The 14,093-nt window shown below is 43.9% G+C and overlaps 1 protein-coding gene across 4 annotated transcripts in view; it reads right to left on the reverse strand.

The window, feature by feature from the left end:
* The window catches only part of RYR3 (ryanodine receptor 3), a 2,047,168-nt gene that overhangs the window by 203,231 nt on the left and 1,829,844 nt on the right, over window positions 1-14,093 (reverse strand). For all 4 annotated transcript variants that reach the window (XM_085627314.1, XM_085627313.1, XM_085627312.1 and 1 more), the window contains 2 exons: window positions 3,773-3,859; window positions 2,766-2,966 (listed from right to left, as the gene is read on the reverse strand). In XM_085627314.1, the coding sequence (XP_085483440.1) occupies window positions 2,766-2,966; window positions 3,773-3,859 (288 nt within the window). The remainder of the gene's footprint in view (window positions 1-2,765; window positions 2,967-3,772; window positions 3,860-14,093) is intronic.

Consider the following 14,093-nt stretch of genomic DNA (forward strand, 5'->3'; position numbering starts at 1 on the left):
CGGACAAGGAGTGATGTTTGGTAGAAGCATTCAGAGTGGCCTACGTGGCTACCAATGCAACACGTTAGCAACTGGACGTTGGACCGGGCTACGCCTCGTGGTGCTCTTCCTCTGATGGAATGAATCGGATATACTAGGAACTGGGAGTTACAGTTGATGTCACAAGGGTACCAGTGAGCACGGGGAGAGATACTAGCCCTGAGACAGCTCCAAAACTGGCACTTGTTTTAGAAAGGCTTTTTAAGGCCTGTATGCTCCTTGGGCAATTCTCAATCAGCTGTGATAGCTGAATGATAGTACCGGAAAAATCAATGTGCATGACCCCCTATAATGTTACCTTTTATGGTACCCAGAAGATGCAAACTAGGAAAACCTCCAGAATATGGGAAAGTGTATGGCACCCTAGAAATACTCATCTTCTAACCCTAAAATGTCAAATATGCTGACATTCTGAAATTGAATTGCAGCCCAAGAAATGGGACTGTAAATGGCACCCTGAAAATACACGTATGAAAGGGCCCGTGGATACATGGCACTCTAAAATATTAATATTTATGGTATGCTGCCAATGTGAATGCATATGACAATCTAATGTAAGCATGGATGGCACCTTGAAAATATGAGCATTTAAGACAACTGTGAAAATATCAATGTTTACAACATGTTTATTGGACTCCAAAATGCCAGGTGAAGTGGTTAAATGAAAAAAGAACAGAAGATGGACGGAATGCTGAACAAATCAAACTTTCACCCCTAGTCACAGATCTGGGATAAAGCCATAGTTTTTTTTTGTTTGCCACGCCATTCAAGTTTAGACCCAGCCATATGCAAATCTGTCTTGACCCTGCTCACCATGGGAACAGTCCAGCCCGAACTGCCGTGCCAGGTCCTCCCTGGACCAGAAAGGAGCCTTCTGAATGTTTGATTTGTTCAGCATTCCATCCATCATTTGTTTGTACAGCATTTTTCACCCTAAGTGGGGTTGATCTGTTCAGACATTGGCTCCTTGCTCGCTGTGCCACTGGATTCAAGCTAGCCTGGGTGATACCTCGAAACCATACCCAGGATGGCTTGGCAGTTCGGGATGGGCTTTTCCCATGAGGAGCAGGGTCAAGACTGATTTGCATATGGCTGGGTCCAAACTGGGTTGATATGGTGAGCAAAAGAACGATGGATTTAACACAGATCTCTTGACTGGGGGTGAATATTTGATTTGTTCAGCATTCTGTCCATTATTTGTTTGCACAGCTTTTTTTGCCCTAAGTGGGATGGGTATGCCCATATGTGGGTCCCTTGCTCGCCCAGCCACTGGATTCAAGCTAATCTGGCTGATGTGGGGTGAGACCCTGAAATCGGACACAGGATGCTTGTTTCTAATTCAGCGAAGAACTCTGGCCTGGCAGTTTGGGCTGGACTGTTCCCATGAGGCAAATGGTCAAGGCTGATTTGCATATGGCTGGGTCCAAACTGGGTGACATGGTTAGCAAAAGAAGGATAGATTTATCCCAGATCTCTTGACAGGGGGTGAATGATTGATTTGTTCAGCATTCCGTCCATCATTTGTTTGCGCATCATAGATGATGTGGTCAGCCAAGACAATCTGGAAAGTTGATGTTTAAGGCACTCTGTCATTGTGAACATGGACGCCAGCTTGAAAATGTCAGTAGTACCTTGATGATTCGAATATGCCTCACAACCAGGAAAGGTAGACGTTGCCAGTTCCATGACAATGTGAACCAGATGGATGCCTTGAAGATGGCAGCGTGCATGTATCTTTGGACATCTCATGCTTTGCAGCACCATCTCTTGGGACAGGGTGTGTGCTGGAGAAGGAATGAATGTTAATCTGGTAGTATCATAGCAAATACTGCCTAGATGTCCATGCACTGTGCTACCAGTTCACCTCAAGTTTTCTGCTGGAGTCTCTTCTTTAGCCCTTGCTTCACCTTACCCATCCATTGTGCCCCTATCCTCTTATTTCAGCTCTGTATTTGTTGGGAGATACTTGCCTTTGCACACAGCTCTCACTATAAATCTCCAGTGAGAGTGCCATTGCCCCTGTGTTGGACGTGGTGCTTCTTCTCGTGCAATTCAGCCATAGAACTTACACTTTTAGTGAGTCCGGGGTACAACACTTAATGAGTCAGGGGTGCACCTGAGCAGAGGTGCAGAACCTGTGGAGCAAATGGTCTCAAAGGAATAGAACATACAATCCCGATTTATTTGATGAATCTATGAAGGCCAATTTTAAGTGTCAAAGCACTTGCAACACGATTTCTGACCAAGCGTGGAATGCTGCCCGTCTACTAGGTAGAACGGATATAATCTGTCTGGAGAAAGGAAGCCTTGAAATAATGTGAGCGATGGGGTACAGTTAACTACTTTATGCAAAGTAGGACGTGCTTGTAAGTGTGGAGATACTGGGATAACTTAGTGATGAATATCGCTTTGATTTCTCCAGTATATAATCACCTGCTTGAACCCCTCCTAACCTCTATCACACGTCTTGCCCCGAAACACCTGAGGCACAGAACACCAACCTCTTCAACACTTTCATCGAGGCGAAGCTCGTGTCTTCTTCTGGGTGTAACGGAAAGGTGTACTGTACTTTACTGTAACATAGAAGTCGCCCTAGCTTTTCTCTCGGACTCTGTGAATTAATTTGGGACAGGTACAAACCCCCTAAAGTGTTTACTTAGGCCAACATGTAGTCTGTTAATCTTGTCAGAGTGTTACACATGCACATATTTCAAGCGATACACTACCTTCAGGCAATAGTACCCAATGACACACAGGCATGAGATGATGGTATGGATAACTGCCAGAATCCGAAGCGTTGGAGCCATATAACCAGTAGTTTCTTGCAAGACGAAATACACCACCCCTTCATCCTCGTCGTCGTCCTCAAAGGTGTTCCACAAGTCAGAATCTTCTTCGGGATCGTCATCGAATGGCTCTTCAGTCACCTGGGCACAAACAATTCATTCACAGATGTGGCAAGACAATCCTTTCACAGGAAATGCTACTGTTTTCACCTGTGGAGGTGGGACCTTCTACAGACCAGCATGCCATGGATCCCTAAAGGAGCCCCATGGGAGGGTGACAATATGGAATGCATTTCAATATTTGATAACTGCTGTGCATCTGAATGAAGCTTTATAAAACGGCGAGCATAGGTTTAGGCAGGAGCATTTGAGTTGTCTGTAACTTATATTTTATTTGTCAATAATAATTAAATTGTGTGTATATTAAGAATTATGTACCTACAAAATACATACAGTCCTTGTTACAATCCAACAACACTTGATGGAGATTTCTAAATGCTAGTACTAATCAAATAATCAATTATGTTATTTTTCTAATTTTCCTTGAACAATGAGTGTTACGATTAAATATTGCCAGCCTTTCTTCAAGAAACGAAAACTGGCTGTTACCTGCTCATTAAAGCATGACCTTGGAAGGGTGAAACACTGGCCCAAAGGAAGGAATTAGAAAGTGGGTGTTCATGATGTCTCTTTTAAGAGTGTTAGACTGATGATTAGTTCTTATTGTAAGAGTGAAATGCTTTAAAAGTTTTAACAAATCACGAGATATTACTATCCCATGACCTTGATCCCTAATTATTTGCGCCCTTTGGTAGCAGCGCCACTCACAGACATTTTGGCATCACTAGATCTCTGCCATCTCAAGCTGCAGAGAGCCTGATCTTTGTCATGTGTAAATGTCACACTACATAGTAAACTTAAGCAGGAAGATGCAACGCGGGACATACCTTGTAGAACAGCAGAATGAAGTTGATGGCAAATGCGACAAAGAGAGCAAGAAACCGCAGATTGTAGAAATTCCTAGCCAAATAATTCTGAAATAAAAAAATTAAAAAATACACAGAACTGTAAAACCTGTGCGATAAGTAAACAAAGCAAAGGGGTAGCTTATAACATTGAGGGGGTAGCTGGGGGTCACTAAATAGTGTAACAAAAACACACAGAATGAAGTTGACAGAAGCATGCATAAAACATTTTGTATAAACTTTGTGGAGTAAAAAGAGTCACCTTAGGTTCCTCAAACAAATTTGTCTGATTTGCTTGTCTGATCAGCCTCTCTGTTTTGAGGGTGAAACTGGAAAATGAGTTCATTTGGATGCCTACGACGCACCAAAATGGGGAGTGAAATGAGAAACTCAAAATCACTTATAGCGAAGATACAAACCGTAAATTCAGGGGAGTACATGAAAAGGTCATCGTCGACCATTTTAGAAAACAAAAACTCATGGCCTGTTTTGATTGACTGCACTTAAAGCTTCTTTTAGATCCACCAAGAACAGCAGGGCTCAATGGGAGCTGAGGGTGGAGGAGAAAGGCAGTGTCGTGATTGGCTGCTACGATGTGAGTCAACTATATAGACGATAGAACGTGGGCATGCCAGGGATGCACATAAGCATGTGACCAGGGATGTGTCTTAAATCTGGACATGCTAATGTACAAGTTACTTACCTTCGGTAACGATGTATCTGGTAGAGATGATTCTAGCCGCATATACCTTAACGTAGAATTATCCCCAGGCGTGAGACTGGATCTGGAATTTTTATTGCCACAGCATCTCTGCCCGCCGGGGGCGGCACCACGCGACCCCGCCCTGACGTCGTCCGTGGACGTGACGTCAGCGAGGTCACATAAGTCCCACCCCGGCACGCTGACGTAAGTTTTATTCAGAGAACTTTTACGCGCCACAACGCGGAGCCATCACAAACATCATTGGCTTGTGTCATTGTCCTTTGTAAATACTGGCTTCTGATTCGTTAATAGGCTTGTTAGTCCCTCCTTAGTACCGCCTTGTCTTCATTTGTAACCTCCCATGAGGACAGGCCCTTTTACTTCTGTTGTTACACGGAATGTCTTATTTAGTCTGTAAACACAATTTTCTTAAATTAGTTTCTCCTACAGCAGGCACAACATGCTTTCCTGCAGCATTTAGTGCGCCATGCGCGCTTTCACTTTCCAAGTAGCCAGGTACAATGGCGGCCTTATCTTTGAAATAAAATAGGTCTCGCATTTACAAGAGTATGCTATTGCCATTGTAAACGACAATGCCTTTTAATCATGTGTTAATTATCAAAACAGATAAATAAAAGGCATTGTCATTTACAATGCCAATAGCTTAAACTCTTGCAAATAGGAGATCTATTGCATTGCAAACACTTGTTTTTTTTTGGCCATGCTCCATAGTATTGAAAAAAAAGCTTTTTGCTGATACATCGGCAAAAGTCATTAGCAAACATAATAGGTCCCAAAGGCGAGACCTACTAGCTTTGACAATGCTTCTTACACTTGTATCTCTCAATCCGTCCATTCGCTCTTCCTTCGTACACTGCATCTTTCTCTGTTCCTTCCCTTCTGCTCCCTCTCTCTTTCACTCTTCCCTTTTATTTGCCCTTGATCTCTCCCCCTTCAATCTTTGCTTCCAGCTTTAATTCAAGCCCCCCTTCAGTGATTCACCTCTGGCTCTTCATCCTTTCTTGCCTTGCTTCTTTCCATCCTCCATCCATTCCTTCATTCATGTCTCCTTCTGTCCTTCACTTTATTGCTAACAGTTCATAAGCAAATGTCCCGTTCTTCTGTGTCCTCACATGTCTGTATCTGTCCGCAGGGCTGCGCAGCACGTGAGTATCAGTGGTACTAGTGTGGTGCCTTAAATCTGTGCATATCTGCGTGCGGAGGTGCATGCCCTCCAGGGTCCAGGAGCAGAGCTGCCACCAAATAACAAGCACATGCCAGGCACAGCACGTCAGAGGGAAGGGAGTCATTGAGAGATTCTCAAGAAACGGAGAAGAAGCACAGACGAGATGAAAAGCAGACGTGCTTGGAGAGAAGAGGCTGCCGACCTTACAATTGAACATAGGCTGGCAGCCCTGCCAGTCAATGTACAACACAGCCTGTGGAAGAAGCCCCTTACACCTCGGTTGCAGTTCGAAGGCCACGGCACTTGCCATGTTTTCCAGACCACAGACAGACTGACCTGGGATTACTCGCACGCGCGCATCTTTATGCAGCCACATGTTGAATTAGTGAACAGTCGGGAGGCCTCATTACAATGCACTCCCACAAATTGGCTCACTTCAGCAGTGGGTATTTTCGCAAGGCAGATATTTTACAAGTTGTGATGTCTAGGTATACAACGGCAGCAATTAACCAAAAACAATAAAACAGAAGGCATGAAATCCATTGTTAAATATAATTCACCCCACTTCTGTAACAGCACATCGGCTGGGCAACTGGGAACTCGTACGTCAGGGACAAAAAGAAGGAATTTTAACAATCTTTTGCAGTTTCAACTTTGGCCTTTTCTTTAGGTTCCCACACCACCATGAAGGGTCTTTAGATTGCACTCAACAATGCACACAACATGATATGCTTTGCCCCACCCCCTTCTCAATCTTAAATAATACTTACATGGGCTAAAAGTTCTGCCCTATCATAGGTGTAGGCAGAAATATTCTGAGGTGAACTCATTACAACTCTGCAGTAGTTATTAATTCTCACCACACCAAAGGAGCAGCGGGTCCTTCGGTAACGTCTCCCCACTGCTGGTAAAATCGAGGGGCAAGACTTGTGAGAAAGAAGTCCCCTATAATTACAATCTCCAGTGCTGGCATGACTGATTGCTTAATTTGTAATAGAATGAGTGCTGGTGTCTAAAGCTCTGCTCAGAAATCCGTACGCGTTGCTTTTAAACGTTAGCGCGGCCAATACCAAGGCTGTGTAGTCTTGACTCGAACTCATGGATCTTCCATCCTCTATTAGACCTCACTGCCGATTTATATCGCTCATACAGGTTCCTGCTTTCTCTCTTTGTAATGTTTTTTCCACCTTTCTCTTCCTACTTCTTTTCCCTTCATGTGATTTTCCTTCTCTTTGCTCACAGTCAATGTCTGATGAGGAAAAATAAGTGCCAATCCCCATGCCGGTTTGCCTACTTTGCAACTCAAATTAAGCACTGCCTTTCGTCGAGCTGGTAAGTCCCCAGGGTGATATTGTCCCTGGACGATGATGAACTTGCCTTTCGTGTGAGCTCTTTTTTAAAAACTGTGGTTCGTGCCCGGTCTACAATGTCTTAAAGCTTTGATGGTTTATTTCCTATGTGTAAACAGTATTTTTTCTTACTGCATGATTTTACAATTGTTTTCTTTTGAACTTTTATGGATTGTCAATGATCCGAATAAAGTTTTCATTGATTGATTGAATGGCAGTATCAACAAATTCCCATAGAAAACAGATCAAATCCCTCACTTTAGTAGCCCAATCATCTCATTAGAGTCTTGAACTTTAGCCAATTAGGTGAGAGCACCTATGCTTTCAATTCGCCCATAGGCCACCTTAGTTCAGATTCCTATAGCACTGTGAGAAAACACACCATTAAATATTGCCTCTAAATGGGTAGGTTACTGCTAGTTCCTTAAAGAGCCGTATTCAAGGAGAAATATCTTGTACATTTATGGCGGCTCTCCTATGTTGCCAATCTGAATATATCAAACAGAGGACCACCAGCATAGTGCGCGACTTTGGCCACAACCACACTATAAATCTTAAGAGGACCAGCTTTTTGTGACAAAATGCAATGCCCATTGCAATCCACTTCACTATCCCGTTTCTAGAATGCATGGCATTTCGATGATTAGCTAAAGTACGTCCAGTCTATGTAAAACTTCAAGCATTTGCACATTTGGGGACTTCCACGCCCTTTAGCCACTCGTCAATGCATGTGACCTTGAGCTAAGTTGGTACACTTAGGTGAAAGTTTGAAGAAAGTCCATAGGCACGTGGGTATACATTTTGGATTGGTGTATAAGATTGTACTGTGTTTTCAGAAACAAAGATAAGGAACCTTAATAGTGAAAGCCTGCATCTTGCTTACTATTCTATTAGATGTGAGTCCCCTGCGTAACACTGTCTTACATGGAAAAAATGTGATGACTGCTTTGTGCATTGGTTTAAAGGGATCTTTCATTAGTTGGCCAAGGACAGTATTTAATTCCCATATAGTAGCCAGAGTCCATAGTGACAGGAATGCTCTGAACAGCCCTTTTAAGAATTAGCAGGAGGCATGAACCTAGGTTTAGCTGCTAAGGGTACTCTGATGGAAGCATAGTGCGGGCCTGACAGTACCAGCTGCAGCAGGTAATGTAAAATCTGTAGAGGTTGAGCACTGTTGGAATATAAAACTCACTCATTGGCACCAGATGCAGAAGTATTTCCATTGGGCTTGCTGGTCGATGTAGTTCTGGCTTGTCCAATCTGAAGGCATTATTAGTAGTGTGGACTCCAAATGTTCAGGACGCAAGCATATAAGATGAGCAAGGCCGGGTCTGGGTAAAAAATCTGGCCTTTCTCTGTGGAGAGGCATTCCTGGTTTCTGACCAGATGTATAAGGTGAATCTCCAGTGCATGCAGGAGGTCTGTGAACCAGTATTGATTGAACCAGGATAGGGCTAAAAGGATCGGCCAGCAGACATCTCTCTTGGCTTTGCTGAGTAGTTTTAGAATGAGGGTTACTGCAGAAAGATGTACGGAAAGGTCATGAACTATGATGCCTTGATCCCAGATAAGAAAACAAGTTACTTACCTGTAACTTTGGTTCTCCAGTATTGGTCCGTACGGACAACACGACGGCCATGCATTATGTAAACAAGCAGGGGGGGGTACAAGGTCTCGTCGATTGTCCAAGGCGGCTCAGGTGATTTGGGAATGGGCAATCCAACAGGAGATATTGCTCTCAGCGGAGCATCTTCCAGGTGCCCTCAACAAGACAGCGGACACGCTCAGTCGCCTGAAATCTGTGAGCCACAAGTGGGAGTTAGATCACGACACTCTGGAGGAGATTTTGCAACTCTGGGGCACTCCGCCCATAGATCTCTTTGCTCCTACGGAGAACAAAAAATGCCGACTCTACGCAAGCAGGCATCACCATCCGGGATCGTTGGGGAATGCGCTTTCGATGGCCTGGTCAGGCGCATTTGTTTACGCTTTTCCTCCAATCCCACTAATTCCCAGACTTCTCCAGAAGCTCAAGGCAGAACCCTGCAGAATGATTTTGGTGGCCCCGCCAGTTTTGGTTTACGGAGCTTCTTCTACTCTCCCTGGACCATCCAGTTCATCTATAACCGATTCCTTCCCTGCTGACGATGTCCCAGGGCCAAGTGGTACACCCCGATCCGAGATCCCTTCAGTTATCGGCGTGGCTCCTGAGCACCGAGAATTTCAAGATCTAAATATCTCGTCAGAATGTAGAGAGGAGCTTGCTCAAGCTCGAGCCCCGAGTACAAATAAGACATATCGCTTGAAATGGAAGCGTTTCTGCCTTTGGTGCCGGCAAGAAAACATTCATCCCTACTCTTCTGCACCTCATCAGATTTTACCATACATTCTGACATTGTCTAAATCAGGTCTCGCTCTTTCTTCTATCAAGGTACACCTTGCGGCCTTTTCTAGATTCAGACGGACTTCCTCTGGACCTTCTCTCTGGTCTGCAAGGATTGTGAAACAATTTCTCAAAGGACTTTTTAGGGTTTTCCCTCCAGTTAGGCCTCCACCACCTCTGTGGCAGCTTAACTTGGTTCTTACTCAACTAATGAGGCATCCTTTTGAACCAATTCATAGGGCGGACCTTAAATTCCTCTCTTGGAGCGTGGCCTTCCTTCTCGCCTTAACATCTGCCAGAAGGGTGGGTGAACTACACGCTCTCACTATTCAGGAACTGTTCTTACAGTTTAAAAGAGAGACTTTGATACTAAGAACAAATCCCAAATTTATTCCGAAGGTGCCTTCAGACCTTCACTTGAATGAACCGGTTATAGTCAAATCCTTTTTTCCTCGACCTACTACTCCAGCGGAGATGTCTGAAGTTTTATCTACAGCATACCAAGGACTTCAGGAGGTCAACACAACTTTTTGTGGCCTTCAGTGCTCTTCGCAAAGGTTTCCCTCTTTCAAAGCAGGGTATTGCTCATTGGATTGCCAGCGTGATTCAATTTTGTCACCAAGCAGCTGTCAAGCCCCTTGAGGGGCAGGTCTGAGCGCATTCTAGGAGAGCTATGTCTTATTCAGCGGCTCTCTTCGGCGGAGTACCTATCAGAGACATTTGCAGAGCAGCGACCTGGAGCAGTGTCCATACCTTCACAAAGAATTACTGCTTGGATTCCTCCACGCGTAGTGACGCTGCAGTGGGACAGGCAGTCCTGAGGAACCACTTTCAATGAGTGGTGAGCTTTCCCTTCTAACCCTCCTTCCTTTTTCTTTGCTCTTCGTACATTTTGCAAGTCTAGATGCTGTTGATGTTTTTATCTGTACTGAACATGTTGCATCTTGCAATGTTTTATAACACTGTATTGTTTCACAAAATGTGCGTTTCTGACTGCTAGCTATTCTGATACAAGCAATGGGAATCTATGAAAGTTCCAATACTGAGTAAGAAAACAAGTTACTTACCTGTAACTTTGGTAACTTTCACAGATTCCCATGTGCCCACCCTCCTCCCCTGGGAAAGCTCAGCCTTCAGCATCTTCTGTTGTACTGTTACACAATGGCTACGAAACTCTGAGGCTCTGATGCTCTCTCAGGAAGGTTCTCTGGGGTGAGGCTGTTCTGATTGGCTGTTCATTTTATTTGGTCTCTTTTACAAAAAGAGGTGGATATGCTACAAAACTAGATGAGGCCTAGGCCTGATTCTTTTTTTGTACCTATTTCTATGGCTATTTTATGTATACCGGGGACTCCCATCTCGACGACGTGGAATGATACAAGCAATGGGAATCTATGAAAGTTCCAATACTGGAGTAAACTCATTTACCTGCTGACAAAGTTCCAGCATTTCTTTGTGATGATTTTGCAAAGAGGTCCAATGTCAGAGGGCCCCACTGTCAAAAAATCATGTTCAGCAGATGGTGACGTAAATCACTTTTGAGGGAGATGGTTGATGTTCTGCTCAGGGTGTCCGCCCATGTGTGTAGACTCCTGGGAGATATTCTGCTGTTAGTAAGACTCTGTACTGTATTGTCATTACCCAAAAGAGTTGCGCTTCCTATGTGTACGCTAGATACGTTGTGCAACCCTGTTTGTTTATGTAAACCATGCAGGTTATGTTGTTTGTCCTCAGTAACACTGTTGGAGTTCTCCAGCCTTGCAAACAACAAATGCAGCCCCTCGCAGAGTGCCTTGATTTATAGGACGTTGATGTGAAGATTATTCTCCTCGGTTGACCAGTGAACTCCTACTTCCAGATCCTGAACAAGGGCAACCTATTCCTCCAAAGAGGTGAATGCAGTCATGACCAAACGCCTTTCTTGAGGATGGCAATATGGGCCCTCCATAAGATAGAGTTGTGGTAGCTCTAGGCCAAAGCTGCTTTGATCTTGTTTAAAAAGAGAATGTGATCCTGACAACTGATGCCATGAGCGTTCAACTCCTCTTGAAGGGAACTCGTAACCCGGAGGGTCATCAATATGCAGGAAAACATCATGCCATGTAGGAATTTGAATACCTGGAGAGATGTTGGTCTCAGTTTGTGTCTCTTCAAAAAAATAGTAGACACTGAATTCTTCCTTCTGAAGAGGAAACTTTGCCTGCCTTGGTGCCTAAAATGGCACCCAGGAACTGGATGAATGTCATGAGATGCAGGTGGGAATTGGCCACATTGACTGAAAGGCCCAATTGTTTGAACAGCTCCATGTACCCCTATGTGAAAGCATTTCTCATGCAAAAAGTCTCGCTCAAGACTAGCCAGTTGCCCAAACATGAAAAGTATTGATGCTTAGGCTGAGACAGGAAGGCGATTGTGGGCTGCCAAACACTTGGTAAAAATCCTTTGCACGGACTAGAGGCCAAAAGGCCAGCACTTTGAACTGATAGTTGAATGCAGCTGCTTCCAATCTCAGATTGTTGCAATACTATGGATGTATTGAAACATGGAAATAAGCACCCTGCAAACCTAGTAAATCCATATATTCCCCTATCCTGCAACAGCTGCAGAACGTCTTGCACTGTTACCATGTGGAAAAACTTAGGGGCATATTATCAAGACAGGCGATAAAATTATCGCCGCTTTAGCGGCAGAAAACTGCCGCTAAAACGGCAATAATGGGCTTGATAATATGCTCTATGGAATTCCAATTGAAGCTCAGGTTAGATGTCCTTCACATCTAACATGGGCTTCAATTGGAATTCCATAGACCATATTATCAAGCCCATTATCGCCGTTTTAGCGGCAGTTCTCTGCCGCTAAAGCGGCGATAATTTTATCGCCTGTCTTGATAATATGCCCCTATGTTCTCAAATATTTAGTGACCTGCCAGAGATCTACTAAGCGGTAATTCTCCAGAATCCTTTGCCATACTGGGGTATGGGTTCCTAGGCCTCTGTCTTTAGCAGAGGCATTATCAACATCTTCAATGCAGATGTCTGTGAGACTTTTTCTGTGGTGGTATTTACGGGGATCTCTCAACAAATTCAAGCATGTGTCTATACTGTATTAATCCCAAGACACACCTGCTGCAAGTGATGGTTTCACACTGTGCTAAAAAGTAGAAAACCTGCTATCCACTGGGCCCAAGGGCCAGAGAAGGACTTAAAGAAACTGGGGCAGCTGCATGTTAATGATAAGACTGATCCTGCTGTTTGAGAAGGGCTTCTTTCTAAACTGCTATATTGAATTTGAACATGGAGGCTGCCTGTTGGCGGTGGGTAATTACAACTGCCTACAATAGGACCGTTGCAGGAGTTCTTCGGGAAATCGATAAGGCTGGAAACCACCGCTGCATTAGGCTATGCCGCCTTACTCTGAAAAGGGGCACCAGCCACTTATAGTGCAACACACCCAGAGAATGAAGTGTGTCAGTATTCAATTGATTGGAGGGCTTCATCCACAAGTCTTCTAAAGACGTATTCACCATCAAATGGCATATCAACAAGAAATGAGTTACTTACCTGTAACTCCAGTTCTCCAACATTGGTATCTTTTATATATTCACATGCTTGAATTCTTCCCTGTCATCACGCTGGGAATTCCTGCTACATTAAAATAGCAGTATACACTGTAAAATATATTAAACAGTATATAATGTAAAATGGTCATCAACCTGAAATATCATAATATGTTTAGTAACACATCCACCTCAACTGAAGAACCCAAACTTCAACCAATGAGGTGGAACCTTAAGCACTCCTACTCTCCCTAGAGGCCATGATAGCTCAGATTTCAAAGCACAAGCATGAGAATAAAATACAATGAGCCTCTGACAGGGGTGGAGGGAGGGTCGCATGTGAATATACTAAAGATACCAATGTTGGAGAACTGGAGTTACAGGTAAGCATTTAATTTCTTTTCCAACATTGGATCATTTATATATTCACGTGCTTGATTCAGAATAGCAAGCAGTATACATTATTAAATACAACAAAGTAGGATGTAGGTTCACCGTTAGTGAAAGAGGTTTCTCAGGATTGCCTGACCCACTGCTGCGTCCATGTCCGGGCAGTAAAGCTTTGTGAACGTATGCCTGCTCCTCCAGGTGGCTGGCTGCATGGCAGGTGTCTCTCAAAGGCACTCCAGCATAAAACGCTGCAGCTGAAGCCATGCCCATAGTGGAATGTGCCCTCACTCTTTCCTGGAAAGGACGATTGGCTTTGGCATGACAGAAAGCAATACAGGCTGATAGCCAACAAGATATCCCCTGTTTGGATAGGGCTTCACCTTTTCCTGATTGTGCAAATAATACAAATAGCTGGTCTGATATGCATATGTCCTTTATCTTGTCTTTACAGAATTTGAAACATCTACACAAGTCTAGAGACTGTAATTATCTTTTTGCTGGTGAAGATGGATTAGGAAAGAAGGATCTAAGAATAATAAGCTCATTCAAATGGAAGTCAGTAGACACCTTAGGAATGAATTTAGGATTGGTTCTGTTTATCACTTTGTCCTTAGTGAACCAGTGAAAAGGTTCTCTGATGGTGAATGCCTGAATCTCTCCCACTCTCCTAGTGGATGTCAGAGCCAGGAATAGTGCTGCCTTCTATGAAATACATTTTGAATCCGATCTATGT

This window comes from Triturus cristatus, chromosome 9 (assembly GCF_964204655.1).
Source record: "Triturus cristatus chromosome 9, aTriCri1.1, whole genome shotgun sequence".
Lineage (NCBI taxonomy): Eukaryota > Metazoa > Chordata > Amphibia > Caudata > Salamandridae > Triturus > Triturus cristatus.